A 14,503-nucleotide genomic window follows, 5' to 3' on the forward strand; every position below is an offset into this window, starting at 1 on the left:
ACGTCTGGGCTGTGGTGTCTGCATGTTGTAAGGTGCTCAAACCTGTGAATTCTAGCGGGGAATAGCCTGAACTAATGACAGCCTGGGATATTATCAGTTCAACAAAGGAGAATACTGGGTACTGGCTCCCGTGGAGCACTGTGCTAGCGCTGGGGTGTTATAGAGAACAGAGTATATATATATGGAGTATCACTGCTTTCATAGAGCTGACCTTTGAGGAACAAATAATTTTGCCTAATGCATTAAAAGAAAAAAAAAACAAGGTGGTTTGCTGGAAATTGAGAGGAAGTAAGTACTTTAGAACTGGGTGGGTGTGGGAGGTTGAGACTTGACCTGGAATGAGGACAAAGCTATCGGGGAAAGACCTTGAGGCTAGAACCCAGAGAAAAGGAGGATAGGTATTCAATATACCTTACATTGTCCAAAAGAACCGTGAAGTTCAAGAGGATCCTGGCTCTTACCGCTGCAGATGCCCTGCGGTGGGCGGGGCATGTGTGACGCGCCCACTATGGGCGTGGCCAAGGCGGGACGGCACCTGGGGCCCGGCCGGGGGTGGGGCGGCGGACGCTCCCCCTTCCCCTGGCTCCAGCCAGCGCAGGCAGCGGCGGCGGTGGCAGCAGGCGAGGATCCGCGAGGCCCCGCGAGGCCATGAAGGTGAAGAAGGGCGGTGGCGGGACCGGGCCGGGGGCGGAGCCCGCTCCTGGAGCTTCGAACCGGAGTGTGGAACCTACGCGGGAGCCTCGGGTGGAATCCGAATCCGGGTCCGAGTCGGAGCCAGAGCCAGGCCCGGGGCCCAGGCTGGGGCCGCTGCAGGGCAAACAGACCATCGGGCCGGACGACGTGCTGGGGCTGCAGCGGATTACAGGAGGTGAGCAAGGGAGCGCCACCCGCGGGCTGGAGGGAGAGCGCGGTAGGGGACCCACGAGGCTCACAGTCTGGCCTCACCCCTCCCCCACGCAGTGCCCCTCCTCTGTGTCCCCTTACTCTCCCATTGCCTCCAAGCCTGAGATTTCTATGTTCTATTCCTTGGTCTCTTGCTGCGCCCCTCCTCACTCTTTCCTATTCAAGGGGCCCACCCCTTTTCCCATGGTGGAGGTGGGGCAGCAGCTGCATCTGTAACCCTTTCCCCTATGGAGTCTTCGGGACCCTTTGAGGCTGGTCACACAGAGGCGTGTGCCTGACTTGCAGTCGGTCTTCAGCACCCACCGTGCTAGGTGGAAGCGAGGAAGACCCTCTGGCTCCCTGGCTATTATTACCCTCACCCTGCTTCTCCGATTAAGGCTAGGGCAATACTCTTTCCAGGAACGCTACTGATCAGGGTGTCTCAGTATGTTGACTGTGGGTTGTGTCATGGAAGCAAGTGTGTGAGCCCGAAGCCTGTAGTGGCTGGTGCTTGTTTTTTGTTTTATTAAGCAGGGTTCTCTCATCAAGGGAAGTCTAGTTTCTCCTGGAGCTGTTTCCAGGCTGTGCTGCCTGGATTAGAGTCCCAGTTTTGCCTCCTAATTGGTTGTGTGACCTTGGGAATATAATTTCACTTCCAGGAGCGTGTTTTTTCATCTGTAAAATGGGAACAATGTTACCTCCTTCAAGGTTTTTGTGATGTTGGACAATACTTGAATGCTATGAATGCTATATCAATAAGGCTCTTTTATCAGCAGTACTGGAGGCCACACAGGTTCAGAGCAGCTGCCTGCAGACAGGCAAGGGAGCATTGGGGCAGAGGCAGGCGTCACTACAGATAGTGAACAAGGACTAGAGAATCTTCTGGCAGAAGGCTGGCTGAGCCTTGGAGAGAACTGCACACTGCCTTGCAATGGGTGGGTCACCAGCAACCTGCCCTGACTCCCTTTGTGATGGGATGGACTGGGTGCTAGAGCAGACCTGAACCCTGGAGCTGCAGGAGCAGCAGAGCTGAGGTTTCCCAGACAGCTGTGGAGGGGACCAGGATGGCAGGCCTGAGCTTGAGCATCTGGGTCCCAAGGGACCTCCCTTCTCTGTTCAGAGCTAGGCAACAGCATTCTTGGCTAGACCTCCAGAGCTTTGCTCCCTTGGCCAAGCAGGCATCAGTAGAGGGAGGGGCCTGGACCAGGCTGGTGTTGAAGCCAGTGGGCTGCATTTTGTAACAGCTGCTGGTACACCCATAGCCCTCTGGGTGGAGGGCAGGATCACCTGCCTCACTCCTGGATAACTGAAGGCTCATTTTGCAGCTAAGGAAGCCTCTAGGTGAAGTCACAGCACGCGCCTCCTAGTCTGGAGAGAAGTCATAGCCTGTAGAGGGTGAGAAAGGGCAGGGGCCTTGTGAAAGCCCTTTTCTTTCTGGGACTTGGAAACATGGTTCCAGGCCTCTCCACCTTCCCTGCTGTCTGCTGACCCTAATCACAGAGGTCTGGAGTTTGTTCTTCCTGGATTATCAGGCCCTGAATCCGGCTTAGGAAGCTATTTGTGGTCACAGCAAGAGAGCAATTGGGTTCTGAGCCATTACTCTGGCCCGACCTTGGGTCCTAGGCTTCATTATTAGCAGAGGGGAAGGAGTGGCTGTGGCGTCCTGAGCCCTAGGCAGCCACTGACCCTCACTCTCTGAAAGGGCAGAGGAACTAACTGATTGAGTTTGCAATGTAAGAGACTGAGGTCTGGGTATGAGCTGTTCCCAGTGAGAGGAGAGGCTCCCGAGGTGGGCACAGGGTAAGAAGGGAGGCTTTTCTTGGGACTTGGGCAGCTTCCAGTCTGCCCCCTCATCTCTTTGCCCTGCAGTGTCTTTCTATAACTTTGTGTAAGACCTTACTGAGCTAGGGTAGACAGGTCAGGCAGGGCTCAGGACCCTCTAAAATTTTATATTGTTTCTGCCAGGCTCCAAGTTGCTAGAGGGCTGTTAGGAGGGCTTCCTGGAGGGGGCTCCCCCAGGCTTGGGGAGGAGAAGAACTAGGGAAGAGAGAACGACTTCATATTCACTTCCTCTTCTAACCACAGAGGAATAGGAGGTGGCCCAGGGGCCTGGAGGGTGACTTCCGGGTCTCTGTGGGTCAGTGGGGAGGATGTGGTACTTTGAAGGTTGGCAGCACCCAGAGCCCCCCTGGTCTTTTTCTGCCCCTTCTTATTTCTTGCCAGGACCTCCTTTAGGACTTGCAGTTGCTGCTGTGAGAACAGTAAGTTGCATGAAGTAGGAAGAGCAGGAGTTCACGGCCAGCATCTGCCACATAATAGGTTTGAGGTTAGCCTAGACTATGTGAGACCCTGCCATAAAATCAGCAACAACAAAACAGTAGTTAGGGTCAGACCGTGAACTCCCTAGGCGATGCTTAGCTCTCCTGGTTCCCCCTGAGCCCAGGACTCCTTGCCTCTTCCATACCCTGCCACACCGTACTCTTCTCTGGCTTGGCCCGTGCTCATCTGAGAACCAGAGAGCGAGCACTTTATCCCTGAGGTGGCTTGGGCCCAAGACTGGAAAGATGACCTCTAAGGGTTCCCTCTGCTTGCTAAGACTTCCTCCTATTGGGAGATCAGCAGAGGATCTGTTGAGCAAAGTCGGCCTCTTCTCCCCCAGTAGCCTGAGCTCCAGCCTGAATCAGCAGAGCTCCCATAAGCTGCTTAAGGGACCTGGGCTCCTATAAGCTGCTTACAGAGGGAGGAGGGGCCTGGGCAGGAGAACAGGGAAGGGGTACCAATTTGCCCCCAAAACAACCCATGCAAGGGGAAATCCCCTCAAGATCAGCCTTGCCTGATACATCTATATGTCATGCCACAGGGTGTGTCGTGGGGGTGGGGCGCACTTCAAGGAAGAGCTGTGACAGCCTTCTCTGAAGAGCAGAGCTGCGTGCTCCCTTTGGAGTGAGGTGCCCCCCTCATGCTGGAAGCTTCCACTAGACAGAAGGCCTAGTTGTCCAAAGGATGCATGTCAGTTTGGCAGAGTGGAGGTTGGAATAAGGGTCCCCCAAATAGAGGATGGGAGGGACCATGGGGTGGAGGTGACCTCCCTTGCCTGATCCTGTGAGGTCACTAGGATGGGGCTGTTAATCCCTGGCTTTGTCCATGACAGAATTCTGTCCCCTGCAGGGCCTTAGGGTCCCACAGAAACTGAATTGACAGTGGATGTTTGGGGTCCCTGTTTGCTCAGCTGCCTGTCTCCCCTAGACTACCTGTGCTCCCCTGAGGAAAATATCTACAAGATTGACTTCGTCAGGTTCAAGATCCGAGACATGGACTCAGGCACAGTCCTCTTTGAAATCAAGAAGCCCCCTGTCTCAGGTTAGTGACCTAGGTGGGTCATTGGCAGGAAGAGGTGGGCAAACAGTGGAGTGGGCTCCCTAGGTTCCTTAAGCCACAAGAGGGTCAGAGCAGAATCCAGGCTTAGAGGCCAGCATACTCAGGTGTCTGTAGGCAGATAGGCATCTTCTTTTTTTGCCACTGTCTGAGGGTGGACATCTTGGGAGCACAGTCCCGGTTCATACAGGCTGCCCTGCCCCCTGCTGGCATCCCTGGAAATTGCCGTCCCAAAGACCTCCCATAATCCTATGCACATTCTGTGACTCTGGGAGTCTCTGAAAATTGGTGAGGGGAGGGTGGAGGAGGCAAGGGCCTCAGCCTGAAGCCCACTGAGCCCAGCTGGGGTACATTGCAGAACGGTTGCCCATCAACCGGCGGGACCTGGACCCCAATGCAGGGCGCTTTGTTCGCTACCAGTTCACACCCGCCTTCCTCCGCCTAAGGCAGGTGGGAGCCACGTGAGTCACTGGGCTGGGATGAGGGCTGGGGGGCGAGCGCGAGGGTGGGAACAGCCCTTCCAGAGCCTCTTCACTGGTGGTCTGCCTGGAGCCAGGTCCCTTGACTGGCTGGCTGGCATGGAGGCCGCTCTCATCCCTGCCCCCTTCTCTTTTTTGTTTTTTTGTTTTTTCGAGACAGGGTTTCTTTGTGGTTTTGGAGCCTGTCCTGGAACTAGCTCTTGTAGACCAGGCTGGTCTCGAACTCACAGAGATCCGCCTGCCTCTGCCTCCCTCCCAAGTGCTGGGATTAAAGGCATGCACCACCGCCCGGCCCTGCCCCCTTCTCTTAACTCAGGGTGGAGTTCACGGTGGGAGACAAGCCGGTCAACAACTTCCGCATGATTGAAAGGCACTACTTCCGCAACCAGCTTCTCAAAAGCTTTGACTTCCACTTCGGCTTCTGCATCCCCAGCAGCAAGAATACCTGTGAACACATTTATGACTTTCCACCTCTCTCCGAGGAGCTAAGTGAGTGGGGGGGGGGATGGGAGGGTGGTACCTGTAACGCTGACCCCCCTCTCAGCCCTCCTGGGTACCACTCCCACATCACCAGGAGGGAAACGGGCTCAGAGAGATGAGAAACCCTCTGAAGTGGTTCATCTGTCCCTGCCTTCCCCCGTCCCAGTCCTGAAGTCCTCATAGTAGCATGGTGCAGGTTCCTGACCTTCTGCCCTGGCTGGGCCTCTCTTGCAGTCAGCGAAATGATTCGTCACCCATATGAGACCCAGTCTGACAGCTTCTACTTCGTGGATGACCGGCTGGTGATGCACAATAAGGCAGACTACTCCTACAGTGGGACACCCTGACCCCACGCTGCCCCTGCCGGTGAGGCTCTGGCCTAGACCTCGTGCTGGGAGCTCTCCAACATCATCTCAACTGGGGATGGCTCCCGCGGCTCTGGACCCCGAGTCAGTTTTGAGAGGAAGAGTGCCCAGCACCTTTAGGCCAAGCCTCTGAAGCTCATGGGGCCTGTCACACAGGGCAGACAGGGAGGCTGTTGGCCCCTGTGTTCAGGAAGGCCTCCTGGAAGCAGAGGACTTCTGGACACCTCACTTGGTCCACTGGGCCTGAGTTCCCTTCTCGAGGCTGTGACTAGATCAGGCTAGGGAACCATTCCCTGTCCCCTGCCCACCACCTCTAGGCTACTTATAGTTGTCAGTTCACTGACGAAGACCCACAGTGGGTACCCTGGTCTCAGCCCTGGCCTCCACAGCAGTGGCCAAGACAATGCCCCAGGTGTGAGAGGGACGGGTCCTGATTTCAGCCTGTGGTAGGACCTGGGCAAACTGTATATAGTTTTCAATAAACCTCCTTTTCTGTTCTTGGGTATGGTCAGCTTGTGTGTTTGTAGGGAAAGGCAAGGATGGGGGGCATTGATGTTAGTCACTCTTTATCATGACAAAAGTACATAGCAAATCAACTTTAAAAAGGCAAGATTTACTTCAATTCTGAGCTTTCAGTTCATAGTCACATGGCTCCATCACTATGGGCCCGTGGTGAGGCAGAGCATCATGATAGAGAATGGGTCCTGGGACAGAACTGTTCACCTGGTGACAGAAGCAGAGAGCAAGCGAGCGAGAGGAAGGTGCTAAGAACAAGATACACCTTGCAAAGATTGGCTCCGTCTCCCCTCATGATCCAGACCCTCGTGATCATCTCAATATTGCCACTAACTGGGGACTAAGGTTTTGACATGAGCCCTCGGGGAATGCTTCATAACCAACCCTCTCTTCATATCAAGAGGATAAACTTTCCACTTCCCAGTGCCCTCTGACCAGTGGTTTTTCCTGGCCTCAGAGTCTCAACATCTAAGTCAGCATTTAGGACATGGCACAAGCTAGGATTCCTCCTATGATGGAGACCCAAGCTCTGGGAAGCTTTGGCATAAAGGTAATGACTTGGTCGAGTGGAGGCTAGAGGAACGACCATCAACTCAGGATGGGGAAGGAAAAGACAGGGAGGTGGCTTTGTTTCCCACTTCCCCTGACCTCCAGAGGCCACTCTTAAGTGTGCTTTCAGCCTACATCAGAGAAGGGTAGGACTTTGAGCAGGCCTAGGGCCATGTCCCTGCCCTCATCTGCCTGGCAACACCCTTAGCCTGGCCGGTCCTGTGCGTAATACTTTAGCCTTTGACCCCTCTTCTAGTGGAGAAAATTGAAAAAACTAAAGAAGGCGGGGCCTGGCTTGGGATTCATGCCCTGATGTTTCAGGTCCTCTTTTCTACATAGAACGCCAGCCCGCCCTCCTGGCTGAGGAACCCCAGCCCTGGGAGGCCAGAATGCCTGGCTCCTGCTGGCTCTGTGGGCTCTGATAGCCAGGCTCTCTACCGAACCCTAGAAATTCTATATGTATATGTATATATGTTCATGTGTAGGAGGCGTGCATGTCTGTAGAGGGCAGAAGTTAGCACTTCCTCAGCCACTTGTCACCTTATTTGTCTAGATCGGACCTCTCATCAAACCTGCAGGTCAATATTTGGCTAGGCCACCGGGCGAGCTCTAGGGATCTGCCTGTTTCCGCCCCAGTCTCATTGCTCTGGGATCACAGACACGCGCTACACTACCATCCTCGACATTTTGTGAAAGTTTTGGGTGTCTGAACTCAGGTTCCCATGCTTAGGTGCAAGTGCTCTTACAGACCAAAGCCATCTCACCAGCCCAGAACTTTGGGACTTCTTACCTGAGTAGATACTGTTGTCTGTATGAGTAGATACATGTTGAACATGACATGCTGTGGGGCATGCAGGGAGCAGGAGAATTGGAGATTTCTCAGGAGAGTTACTGAAGGAAGCATCTTTGGATCAGTGCATGTAAAGTCAGGATGCCTCTGATAGGAAGATATGCAGAGAGACAGAGACAGAGGAGAGGGAGAGGGAAAGAGCATTAGGACAGAGTGAACGGCCCCAGCAAAGACTCAGGGACAAGCTGTATCAGGGACGTTGGAGAAATAGTGGCTGTGATGTGAAAGGCAGATCAGTTCATTAAGCTCAGGAGTTACAGCTGCTTCTGAGGAAGATGAAGTATCCTGAGGAAGACTGAGCAGAAATGACCTGGACATGTTATTGTAGTGATTTCTTTTACTGTTTATTATAAAATAAAACTTGAATCTGAGATAATCAAAGCAGCCACAACACACACCACCACTGTCCACTTCCCAGCACAAAAGGGTCACACAACCCGTCAGACCCACCTCATCCTTTTCCCAGGGCCTCATCTTTCTCTTGTCTTGAGTCTGCCAGGGAACCCCATGATCCACCACAGTCAGTTGAGTGTGAGCTCTTTTCCATTGGATGTCAGACCACAACATAGACAAAATCCCAATAATATTTTCCCCCTTTTGTCTAATTAAAAAGGAAAGGTTCTAATTCTAACATAGTAAAACTATATACAATAAGAATAATTGTCAGGTATTGTACAAATAGAAAGGAAAGGTATTAACCTTAACAAAATGAAACTATATACAAGAACAATTATCAACTAAGAAATACATTTACAATGTCCACTCTATTTCTTTTTTTTTTTTTTTTTTTTTGGTTTTCGAGACAGGGTTTCTCTGTAGCTACGGAGCCTGTCCTGGAACTAGCTCTTGTAGACCAGGCTGGCCTCGAACTCACAAAGATCCGCCTGTCTCTGCCTCCCGAGTGCTGGGATTAAAGGCGTGCGCCACCACCGCCCGGCTGTCCACTCTATTTGTATTTAGCAAATTAGAGAAAATGCTCCATCAGCTGTCCTCTCCAAGAGTGCAAAGGTTCATACGTAATTTACTTTCAACTATGATTAAGGAGAACTGTAACTATCTAGTCTTCAACCCCATCAAATAACCTAATAAGCAGGAAATGCAGAGCAAGTAACTTCCAAAATTAAGAGAAATGACAGAAACATCTGGCTGCCTGAACAGTCACTCTAGGTTCCTCGGTGATGTTGGGGAATCCAATTTTGGCCTACAGGCCTAGACATTTCTGTGAAGCAGGAAATAAAAAAAAAAAAATCTGTCCTACCCTGTCTTGGCAAAGTTTGGCAGTGGCTTTACCTTGTGTCCCATTTGTCAGTTTGAACAGCATACTGTCAGCAGTCAGGCAAGGGCAGTTTCTTGTGCCACAAAGAAAGCAAACTCCATATGGAGGTTCTTCAATGCCCATGATCCTTTTTCGAAGTAGATCAGTACCTCCAAGAGCAGATATGTCTCAAGTCAAAAAAAGTCTTAGGATATTAAACATCTTAAATGCCATATTCTGTAGGCTTTTTAAGTGATTGAAGATCACCTATCTATCTAAAATATATCTCTGTGTGACCTTAAAAACATACCTAACACGACTATAAGTTTGATAGTTATGGGTGACTATTTTTGTTTTGTTTTGTTTTGTTTTTCAAGACAGGGTTTCTCTGTGTAACAATTCTGGCTGTCCTGGAACTAGCTCTATGACCAGGCTGGCCTTGAACTCACAGAGATTTGCCTGCCTCTGCCTCCTGAGTGCTGGGATTAAAGGCATATGCCACCATTGCCTGGCCTGGGTGACTGTTAACCTGTGTCTCTTTATTATCCTAAATAACTTTCAAGGACTTTCAGCATATATGTAATATGGCAAAAATAACTAAATTTGTATCAATATACAAAACTCCATACCAATGTAAAATTTTTTGAGATTAATAGTTGTTTTTGGTATTAAAGTAGATTCAATAATCTACCCTTTTCCCCTATCATTCCTCTACCCCCTTTTTCTTTTTAGAAAGAGATCCCTGAGTCTAACCTCCTTTGAATAGTGTTTTCTTGACCATGACCAATACATTACATATTTTAAAAAGCTGTATAGGTACACTATCTTAGACAAAAATAGGCTGTGTGGTGGTGGCACACGCCTTTAATCCCAGCACTCGGGAGGCAGAGGCAGGTGAATGTGAGTTTAGGCCAGCCTGGTCATAGAGCATGTTCCAGGACTGGTTCCATAGCTACTGGAAAACCATGTATTGAAAAACAAACAAAAAACAAAACAACCCCCCCCTAAAAACAAAAAAGCAAAACAACAACAAAAAAAGAAATGTGTTCAGTATAACAAAAGCAACCTTAAATTTGTATCAATATACAATGTTAAATTTTGGGGGATTAATAGTTGCTTTTGGGATTAAAGTAGATTCAATAACCTACCCTTTTCCTCTCTCATACCTATACTCCTTTTTTTCTTTTTAGAAAGAGATGCCTGAATCTAACCTCCTTTGAATAGTATTTTGACCATGAACAGTAACAACTTGCAGTCCACCCCGCCCCCCGCCCCAAACAATGACAAACATCCACACTCCACTGAGTGATCAGAAACCATCCACCCTACATCTTGGGAATGTGGATATTGTGTTTTCTAGACTGTTTCCTCCTGACATGGGGCACTGGCGTCTTTAGGGGACCCTGAAAATACTGAGATAATGGTCAAGTCCCGAGGAAATCTACCTGTTGTCTAGACTTGGTGTGATGGAGCAATGCAAGGCTATCTGAACTCCTGGATGGAGTAATCCGTGAGGCTGGGCTGTCTTTGTTACCTTCCTTGAAGTTGTCCTACGCAGTTTGTAGTCCAAAGCCGATCTTTAGATGGTGTTTGTCAGCTCAGTGGCATTACCACAATCCAAGTAGAATCATCACTGTGGGTCCCCATCATCTTTTGGAGACTTCAAAGGTCATTGTTAGAGATGTTCATATTTCACTGTGGAAAACCGAAACATTTTAAATGTCACATGTAGCAAATCTCAGAGAGGTTAAATGACCATAATCTATTAAATGCAGCCAGAATACATAGGCTTAATTCCTAAATACCTGCTTCAGACTCAAGCCTGAAATCATATACAGGAAGCTACATGAAGCCTAAAGCTAGAATAAGTCAGTACTCTATACGACCATTAATATCACAATAGAAAGTATATACATATATATATATATATATAAAATAAATTTTGAGATACTATTTATACCTTAAGAACAGTATTAAATAGAATCAAAATAAATCCAAGGGATATGAGATTAGTGACAATATAGTAGTCCCTAGATTTTGGTTTTCTTTTGGCCCCTACCAGGTGGCTTTTCTGACACGACACAAAGACTTTGGATTTTCTTCTAACAAACATGCTTGGGTTTAGAGGAGAGAGCTGCATTCCAACCCCAAAGCCAGCTCTAGTTTTTAATCGCATTGGAACTATATAAAGATCATCCGCCTAACATGTCTGTAGAGCACAGCAGAAACAAACATTTTGAAAGATTTATAAAATTGTAAACTGCTAGAAGTGGTTATCCGGTTAGGTCAACTTACTCCTTTTCTGGAACATTTTTTTTTCTGGATGATTCTCCCTTCTTCTTCAGATACTTCATTTGTCCAAAGGTCTTCAGACAAAATAAAACCCTGCCCCGCTTAACTTTGAGAACTTTTCCTTGTTGCCAGGTTGAATTGGCATGCTGTTTGATGAACTATTGCCTCTCCTCATCACAGGGTCTCTCATGTTCAAATCAAATCTTTATCAATTTTGATGGTATCCATAGCTTTTCTTCTTCTGTGGAAACAAAAGCAAAACCTCTTCCTCAGTGTAACACATACCCTGGTTTCCATTGTGAGGTCAATGCATCTTTAAAATATACAGACTTATTTAGTTCAGTAGTTTTTTTTTTCTAGTATCCAATGTCTTTTTGCAGCTGTTGTTCCCTTTTTATTAGCATTTAAAAATTTAAAGTTAATAAAGCATTGTGAGCCGGGCGGTGGCGGCACACGCCTTTAATCCCAGCACTCGGGAGGCAGAGGCAGGCGTATCTCTGTGAGTTCGAGGCCAGCCTGGTCTATAAGAGCTAGTTCCAGGACAGGAACCAAAAGCTATGGAGAAACCCTGTCTCGAAAAATCCAAAAAAAAAAAAAAAAAAAAAAAAAAAAAAAGAAAGTAGGCTGAGAAGCCATGGTGAGCAAGCCAGTAAGCAGCAGCATTATTCTGTTGTGGCCTCTGCATCAGCTTTTGCCTCTCAGTTCCTGCCTTGTTTGAGTTCCTGTTCTGGCTCTCTTCAATGGTGAATATGGAGGTGTAAGAGTCAAATAAACTTCCTCCCCGAGTTGCTTTGGTCATGGTGTTTCATCACAGCGTTAACATGCTAACCAGGACACTGGGAAGGCCAGAATTTGAGGGCAGGGTAGGAGAGAGGAGGAGACTGTTTTGACTTGAACCCAGGGGCCCTTGGTTGCTAGGCGACCCAGGGCCCTTGGTTGCTAGGCAAGTGGCCCATCACTGAGCTACAGCCCCAGAAGGAAGTGCTGTACTTGGAATCTAGGTCTCAGGAATCTTTAGTGGCCACAAAAGTGGTGACGGCATGTGGTAAGAATCTGTGATGAGTCTGGGCATGGTGGCACACACCTTTTGTTGTTGTTGTTGTTTTGTTTTTGTCTTTTCAATATAGGGTTTTTTTCTGCTGTCCTGGAACTTTCTCTGTAGACCAGGCTGGCCTCAAACTTGGGGGATCCTACTGTCTCTGCCTCCCAAGTGCTGGGATTAAAGGTGTGCGCCACCACCGCCCGGCTGAGCTTTTCATCCTGAGGGGACAAATCTCGTTGTCTTGCCAGGCCTCAGATAATCTCTCTGAAGTGGACCAGTCTTTTTAGCTTTGAATCTTTCGGGGTGTCATGAGGATTCTACCGTGGATAGAGCAGGAAACCCAGACATTGCAGGGAACCTCACAGTGGGCTCTCTCCTGGGACGGCCTTCAAGGTTCATGCTGGGTTTGCCAGCCCAGGAGTTAGAACCTGGAGACAACTTATCCAGTTGGTAAAGAGCAGCTGCCCAAGGCTCCCTGTGCTTTCCCTAGCCCAGCCTCCCCCCTGAGTGTCTCCCTCCACACCTCCACCCTGTACACCTAAAACCACTTATACTTTATTTAAAAGATTTTTTTTTTTTGAGACAGGATCTTTCTACATAGCTCTGACTGTCCTAACACTCACTCTGTAGACCAGGCTAGCCTCAAACTCACAGAGAACCTTCTGCCTCTGACTCCCAAGGGCTGGGGGCATACACCCCAATGCTTTGTTTATTTAAAATAATTATATATTTTTATTTTATGGATATGAGTGTTTGCCTGTATGTAAGGGCACCATGTGCATGCCTGGTGTCTGAAGAGGACATCAGATCCCTGGAACTGGAGTTACTGACAGTTGTACCTGTTACATGGACAGTTACCATGTAGATACTGGAATCCAAACCCAAGTCCTCTGCAAGAGCAAGAAATTCTCCTAACTGCTGAGCCATCTCTGTTTTTGAATGTACTGTGGACCCCTTTGCTATCAGTCTGTTAAACCTCTGGACCTTCTGAGGTTTTCACTAACATACAATATGTTACAATCCTATAAATGTTTGTGTTTTTAAAAAATGACTGTGTGCGTGTTGTAATGCTTATAGGATACTACAAAGAGTTTTTTTTTTTAATTGTTTTTATTTTTTGTAGCACTGGGGCATGGAACCTTGGTCCTCACACATACAAGACAAAAATTCAACCATTGCCTTCGAGCTCATCCTCAGACCAATACCTGTGGTTCCTTTTTTCTCGGTTTTAGTAGACAACATTTCATTATGGTGACCAGACTGGCTTTGAACACCTGAGCTCAGTTCAAGCGCTCTTTCCCCTTTAGCCTCCTGAGAGTTGGAGTGAGCCTGCAGCTGCACACATGGCATGGTTTCTCATGAAATCTTAGGCACTGTGGAAGGTTGTGATTTGTTGTCGGCATTGCTAAATTACAGGTAAAGATGAAGATGAGGCTGTAATTTTGTGTCTCTGTACGTGTGTGAATGTGGTGCGTGTGTGTGTGTGTAATTGCATATGTGTGGGTGGGTGGCTGTACCTGTGCATAGGCCAGAGGGTCCTGCTCGATTGTACATGCCTCATTCCTTTGAGAATGAACTTGGCACAGGGCTGGTGGCCTGCAAGCCCCAGTGATCCTCTGGTCTGTGCTTCTCAACCCCCAATCCTAGAGTGACAGGAACATGTGGCTTTTATAGGGGTTCTGAGATCTGAACTCAGGGCTTCATCCTTACACAGCGAATGCTCTTACCCACTGGGTCATCTTTCCAGTCTTTGATGATGTATTTTTTTCTTCAAGTTTATGGGCCTTCGAATTATTTCCTTCCTTCCTTCCTTCCTTCCTTCCTTCCTTCCTTCCTTCCTTCCTTCCTTCCTTCTTTCCTTCCTCCTCCCCCTCCCTCCCTCCCTCCCTCCCTCCCTCCCTCCCTCCCTCCCTCCCTCCCTCCCTCCCCCCATCTCTCTTTCTCTTTTCCTTTCAGTTTTTTTTTTCGAGGCAGAGTTTCTCTGTGTAGACTTGGCTGTCCTGGAACGCGCTCCATAGACCAGGCTGGCCTTGAACTCAGAGATCCACCTTCCTCTACCTCCAAAGTGTTGGGATTAAAAAGCGTGAGCCTCCACTGCCTGTTTAATTATTTTCTTTCTTTTTTTTTTTAAAATAAATTATTTAAATTTATTGCATGTGCATTGGTGTGAGGGTGTCAGTTCCCTTCCCTTGCTTTGGCAGATGGCTCACGCACAGATGTGCTGAATGGGCCTGCAGGGTCAGAACTGATTGGAGGCCCCCCTACAAAATACCTTGTTGTATCCCAGATTAAGGTATATGGGGGAATGCAGGGGCTTTTCCTTACCCCTAGTTACAGACAGGTATGGGTGATGGGGATTGAAGCTGGATCCTCTGGAAGGCAGCCAGTACTCTTAAGCACTGAACCATCTCTCCAGTT

The 14,503-nt window shown here is 48.7% G+C and overlaps 1 protein-coding gene across 2 annotated transcripts; it reads left to right on the forward strand.

Annotated features, from left to right (window-relative positions):
* Window positions 1-549: 549 nt before the first annotated feature.
* On the forward strand, window positions 550-6,063 carry Unc119 (unc-119 lipid binding chaperone). Of its 2 annotated transcripts, none has more exons than XM_057775218.1 (5): window positions 550-868; window positions 4,112-4,242; window positions 4,616-4,718; window positions 5,053-5,225; window positions 5,451-6,063. In XM_057775218.1, the coding sequence occupies exons 2-5, from the start codon at window positions 4,194-4,196 to the stop codon at window positions 5,561-5,563; spliced, it is 438 nt and encodes a 145-aa protein (XP_057631201.1). In that variant the 5' UTR covers window positions 550-868; window positions 4,112-4,193; the 3' UTR covers window positions 5,564-6,063. The 2 variants fall into 2 exon arrangements, with proteins under 2 accessions (XP_057631201.1, XP_057631200.1); XM_057775217.1 differs by having other exon boundaries at window positions 4,129-4,242.
* Window positions 6,064-14,503: the final 8,440 nt, after the last annotated feature.

This window comes from Chionomys nivalis, chromosome 7 (genome assembly GCF_950005125.1).
Source record: "Chionomys nivalis chromosome 7, mChiNiv1.1, whole genome shotgun sequence".
In the NCBI taxonomy this organism is placed as follows: domain Eukaryota; kingdom Metazoa; phylum Chordata; class Mammalia; order Rodentia; family Cricetidae; genus Chionomys; species Chionomys nivalis.